This window comes from Condylura cristata, unplaced genomic scaffold (genome assembly GCF_000260355.1).
Source record: "Condylura cristata isolate star-nosed mole 26May11 unplaced genomic scaffold, ConCri1.0 scaffold00015, whole genome shotgun sequence".
Classification (NCBI taxonomy): domain Eukaryota; kingdom Metazoa; phylum Chordata; class Mammalia; order Eulipotyphla; family Talpidae; genus Condylura; species Condylura cristata.
The window spans coordinates 5,159,233-5,165,486 of NW_004567116.1; the positions used below are offsets into that span (position 1 = coordinate 5,159,233).

The 6,254-nt window shown below is 44.7% G+C and overlaps 1 protein-coding gene across 1 annotated transcript; it reads right to left on the minus strand.

Moving 5' to 3' along the window:
- Positions 1–3,965: 3,965 nt before the first annotated feature.
- On the minus strand, positions 3,966–4,901 carry LOC101635457 (olfactory receptor 4D10). Its single transcript, XM_004683411.1, has one exon. It carries the CDS (start codon positions 4,899–4,901, stop codon positions 3,966–3,968), a length of 936 nt encoding a protein of 311 aa, XP_004683468.1.
- Between the last annotated feature and the right edge of the window lie 1,353 nt (positions 4,902–6,254).

Below are 6,254 nucleotides of genomic sequence, written 5' to 3' on the forward strand. Positions count from 1 at the left end.
CTGCCTGCTCTGCTCCCCACTCTGTCTCTGGCAAATCCGCCCTGGCTCCCCTACCCCCAGGCTCTGTAGGAAGATAAACTTGGACGTCTCTCTAGGAGGAGGACGTAACGGGGCCCAGCTGCTGTCTGGGCACTTGGCAGTTTTTCATTTCTCTGTGGCTGCAAGTCCCTGCTCTCTGCCCCCTCCAGCTTCCCTTTCAAACACCCAGTCATTTCCCCAGAAGTTACACGCGTGCCCCGCTGTGTTCTGTTTGACTCCCCTTTTTCCATCTCCACCCCGCCCTGTCCAAAGGCAGCCATGCCTGGGTCCTGCTGTCCGGGAGAGCCCTCACTCAGGGTCCTTTCTCACCTTCCACAGAATAGTGTCTGTCTCCTAACTTTCCTCCAGTTGCTCTCTTTTGAGGTCCAAGCAACTTAAAAGTGAATTTTTTCAATTAACCCGCAATGACCTGTGAGTCCATCAATCACTCTCAGAGGATTTCATTATTTTCAAATATTTTTAGTTTCCCAAAGGTACAGATACTTTCTTCAAATTATATATCAAATTTTTTTGAGAGACAATGAGATTGGGTCCCCTCAAATTGGAGACCATAAATATTAATAAACCTGTTTTGTTGATGGCTTTCCTTGTGCGTTTTCATTATGTTTACTGTAGTATAATTTCCCCCTTCATTTTGTATATCAATTAAAAAAATATGATTAGAGCACAAGTCACTTGTTACATAATGCCTAGGGAATTTTTTTTAAAACTTGATAGGAAGTGACATAGCTGAGGGAAAATACAGAGGCTGAGGAGGTGTGAACTTACATACCTTCATGTTACCACGGTGGAATCTTTAAAAGCATCTAAACTCCAGGAAGGTCAGTCTTTTCATCAGTGAACTGGAAACACTCATTATGTCAAGTTCACATGAAGTGGACTCATCAAGGGAAAAAAATAGACTTGATTATCCAGAATTTTGTTTACTTAAACTTTTTAAATGATTAGACTAAAAGAAAAATAAATATTTATTGTACTAAAGGAAATAAATGGACCCAGTGATCTCGATGAATTATAGGCCTTTGGAGCTCACTCAATTATTTTAAATAATGTTTGATCTCAGTGACCTTGTGACTAGCGAAGACTGTTGTCCATTTCCAACAGTTATGCCTCAGTCCACTATCAAGCTCATTTGTTTCCTGGTAGTTAATTGTGTGTTATTGGTATTGGCAGGAAGAACTGTTGAGAACAGGGCTTCCCGGGGGCAATTTAGGGTAACAGTTATGAAGAGGCTTCGAAACCCAAGTGCATGAAGCAGTGATAATATCACCAATTCTACTGAAAATGCTGTGTTTGTGCTCTTCTGAGCACATGAATACAGAACTAGGAGACAGGAGAGGGAGATGGGGCCAGTGAGACTCCCTGGGTGTTATATGTATATTTGGGGAAAAAAGAAGAAAACAGAGAGTGTTTATAAGTTTATTTTTGTTTTTGGCAAGACCAAACTCAAGACCCCCAAGTGCTTCTTTGGAAGTACGCACAAGGAAAGCCATCAACAAAACAGGTTTATTAATATGTATGGTCTCCAATTTGAGGGACCCAATCTCATTGTCCCTCAATGTTGCTCCGCCTCTCAAAGAAACTGACCTTCTTTCGATGTCTTTCAAGCCACCTTCTTAATTTTGAAGAGGCGACAATGCCATTCTGCGTCATGAAAGACTCGCTTTTATAGACACCACGCTCAACCTTTCAGGAACATTGTTAACATTCAGAACCTTTCTGAAACCTGCGTCTTACTCCAGAGTGGGTGCTACAGAGGCTCATGCAGTCAGATATATAACACACTCCAAGAATCGCCCACATGCAGCATGCTCTCTCTTCAAGTTCCCCCCTTCGAGTCCCTACCCACGAGGTAGAAGTGGCCCTTTGGTGGCACAGACTGACCTTCGATGTCACTCTTGTAAGGGATGTTCCCCTGAAGGCAGACACGCAGTGAGGGTTGGCTGCTTCAGTAGCTTCTCTCCCAGGACCCGGGGCTAAGGCCAGGCTCCTGCATCCTCCTACATTTGCTGGGGTCCTGCTACAGGGAGCGTGGGGCCTCAGCCCCAGATCTGAGTTGGAAGGATCACCGAGGGCAATGCTTTTGGTTGTGACTGTTGACTGGAGTAGCCAAGCTTTCCTGTTGGGATGAAGCTCCCTTGAGTGTCATTAACAAGTCAATCGTGCACTACAAGCCAGTGGTAGCACTCACATTTTGGTTTACAAATTCTCCTAATGTAAAAGGGAGGCGCTGAACCCTCATAGACCTTGTGATCAGGGGCCTGTGATGTTGGAAGGGCTCATAGGGGACAAGCAGGCGTCTGTCTCCTGAAGAGCAGGAACTCAGGGAAAAGGCCCAGAATTCCCAATAGAGTGGTTCAGTCCTTTGCATTATTATTTTCTTAAGCAGAAAATGTTTGTTTGTTGTGTTAGTAACTGACACACTCAGAAGCATGGTAAACCAAAAAATGAGCTTCCTTCTTGTTTTAAATCAAATTTCTCATGCGGAGAGATGAGACAGCAAAGGATGCATTCACCAATGGACTATGCATTCACCAATGAATTAATTGTGAACGATTTATTGAGGCTACTTATATAGCAGATTCCAGGCCCGATGGTGTCAGAGGCCCTCAAACCAAAGAACTCCATTTGCTCTCTCAGTGTCATGTATGAAGCCTCAGGTTATGAGTAATCTTTCTTGGTTGTTGCTCAACCTCACAGAACTTGGAATTGGCAAGATCCCTTTGTTTTTTTTTTTTTTAAGATTTATTTTTTTTATGCATACAAGAACTGGGGTACAGACCAGAGGTGCAGGTGAGACAGAGTGGGGAATAGAACAGGTAGATCTGCTGAAATCCACCTCAGAGGAGAGCAGCGGGCGAGACAGCAGCGGTCTGCTGTGCCATGTGGGTCACCTTCTTGGCCGGGGATCGAACTCGAGCTGCAGTGCATAGTGCTGTGCTTTAACTAGTTGCGCCACCAGGAAGCACCCTGGAGTGTGGTTTTTAGATGGAAAAATCTTCAGGTGATGATTATTTAAATTGTTCCCATTATAGAATCAGAAGAGGTGCTCACTTTGGGTGTGTTTACTTGATGGAGGTGTGATGAATTCATGAAAGAAATGCCTTAATCCCAAGGCCTAAGCCGCAGTATGTTCTAGTATGAGTCTCATCTCTTTTCAAGGCAACAGAACAGATGTGTGGGAATGTCTATTTTTGTTTCTTGATTGATATTATTTAGACAGCGGTTGTTTCACGGGTAGTTATAAGAAATGACACAGAGAAATACCATACTTAACCCCGTTTTCCCAATAACCATCTCAAAACATAAATGTATCAAAACATCCCTGTACATCTTAAATATGTAAAAGTACTTTTATCATGTACTTTGACCTGAATAGGCCTAGAAAAAAAAATAACTGCATTGGGGTAAAATTGAGTAAAATTTGGTTCCATTTTCTGTTTTTCTTCCAAGGTAGTATTGCCAATATACACCAGTCCAGCCAACAGTGATGTTTGGCTTCCTTTTGTCATGTGGAACCTTTTCACATTATTTTTACATGCTGATCAGACCCTTGAAAACACATGCCTCTTATAGAAGAAATACAGGACCTCATTAAAAGCCTTGATTGAGGGCCCTCCCTGGTGGCGCAGCAGATTAAAGCACAGCACTAAGAAGCCTCTTCAGCATGAGTTCGATCCCTGCCCCAGAGGTGACCCACATGGCATGGCAGAACTCTACTGACCCACCGGCTGCTCCCCTCAGCATTGTACCTGTTCTGCTCCCCACTCTGTCTCTGGTGAAGCCTCTCACCACCCCTGCACCTCTGGCCTGTACCCCAATTCTGTATGCATAAATAAATAAATATTTAAAAAGAATCCCTGATTGAACAGTTGGTTGGATGGACCAACATTCACAAGGTGGTGAGGAACACCTCACGACCCCCTCTATCCCCCCTCAGAAGGTCTGAGTGCCTTCCAGAGCCGCCTCATGGCTGACTTCATCTCCTGGTTCCTCAGGGTGTAGATCACAGGGTTCAGCAGCGGGGAGATGACCGTGTAGGTGACGGAGATGACCTTGTCAGAGGGGAGGGCAGCAAAGGGCCGCGCATAGACATAGATGCAGGGCACGAAGTGCAGGGTGACCACCGTGATGTGGGCGGTGCAGGTGGAGACGGCTTTCCTCCTGCCCTCCCCGGCCTGCGACCTCAGTAAGGCCAGGATGACCGCGTAGGACGCCAGGAGGAGGAGGAACCAGAGCGTCGTGAGCAGGCCATTGTTGGAAATCATGAGGAGCTCGATGACAAAGATGTCCGTGCAGGCCAGCTTCAGGACCTGTGGCACGTCACAGTAGAAAGTGTCCAGAACGTTGGGGCCACAGAAGGGGGTGCGCAGCAGAAGGGAAATCTGTACGATGGAGTGGGTGAAGCCCCCCAGCCAGGACCCAGCGATCAGCCCCAGGCACCGGTCCCGGCTCATGATGGTGACATAGTGCAGGGGCTTGGCGATGGCCACGTAGCGGTCTAATGCCATCACCGACAAGGAGATCACATCCACCCCGCCAATGAGGTGGAAGAAGAACATCTGGGTGAAGCAGCCGTCGAAGGAGATGGTCTTTCTCTGGGACAGAAGGTCTACCAGAGCCTTGGGAGTGGTGACGGTGGAGAAGCAGATGTCGGCGATGGATAAATTACGGAGCAAAAAATACATGGGCGTGTGGAGGCGAGATTCGCAGCTCACGGTGATCAAGATGAGGACGTTTCCCAGCAGGGTCACGAGGTACACCAGCAGCAGGAAGAGAAACAGGACCGAACTTAGTTCTCCATTCTGGGTTAGGCCAAGGAAAAGAAATTCTTTGATCCTGGTGTAGTTTCTTAGCTCCATGGAATCATCTTTTTCTCTCTTGCTTCAAGCTACTGCATAGGCAAGCAGTGGTTATTTTTTTTATTCCCCCCCCCCCCGCATTAAGAATACAATTCAGAGTCTCATCCACATGGCTGTGTGTTTGCAATTAGTTGAGTTCAGATTTTTAAAATTGCAGCCACTTTGATTACGCCACACGATCACATACGAAGACATTCAATAAATTTTTTCCTGTGAAACTATTTTTCAGAAGCGTGAGCAGCTGCATTCAGTGACATTTACATAGTATACTTTCATTACCTCATTTTAGCTTTCAAGTTTAATTTTTTTCCTTTAAAAATTTTTTTTTAAATATCAAAAGCTTTCTGAAGCATACATGATTCTAGCCATCATAGATTTAAAGTCTACAACTTTCATATTCATGCTCGCTACGATTAAGGAAGCTTGTCTTTTGAAAAAGATATCTGTTATTATCCACTGTTGCTGAGGTGTGAGCCAGTCCTTTCTCTTGTCTGTTTTATCTACTTTTTAAAAATCTCAGCCTGTAATACGTCTAGGTAGCTCGTCATTGTGAGAGCTTTACATGACTCACCTTATTTGTTCAATATTCTTTAAAGACGATTTTAAGTTATCTGTTGAGAAATAGATTGAAACAGTGCAAATTCCAGTCCCAAAGAAATATCACATCTTAAAATTAGGCTAAGAACTTAAAAATTAGACATAAAAATGTTAGGAACACAGGACAACACTGTTAACTGCAGCCAGAATGTTCTGCACCAGGTCTCTAGCACATGGTTACCTGTGCCCCTTGCGTGCCGAGAGGGGGTCCTGCTTCAGAGAGCTGTCACAGAAGACCCGCCACACTCTCCTCTACCTTCTGGTTTTGGGATCAAAGTTAAGAAAACAGAAGGACCATACAGTAAGGAGAAGCACTGTTTTGCCTTTTATAAGCTCTTTTGATCCTTCTTAGGACATTTTCCAGTGGTTATTTTTTCCTCCTTGGGCTTAGATGTAAACAGTGTCATCTTCAAATGTATACACCTCCACGGAGCCAGAGCCTAGGTGACAGAAGTGGGTGCTTGTGGAAATCGGTGGAGGGGAGTTGCGTGAAGGTGCAAATGTGTCTGGAGAGAATACAGGTGGCTTGGGAGGGTCAGGAGTTGGCAGGAGATTCCTGAGTAACAACAGCTGTGTCTTCTGAGGGCTTACTATTGTGTCAGGAAGAATGAAAGATTGATTTATTTTGTTTTCACCAACATACTTTAGTAAGTTTGAATGTTAACTTCATATGAAATATGTTATAAGTCTAGGCTTGATTGAAGGAAAAGAAAACATGGAGGAAACAGGACAAAAGAAGCTGATTCTTTTGTGAAG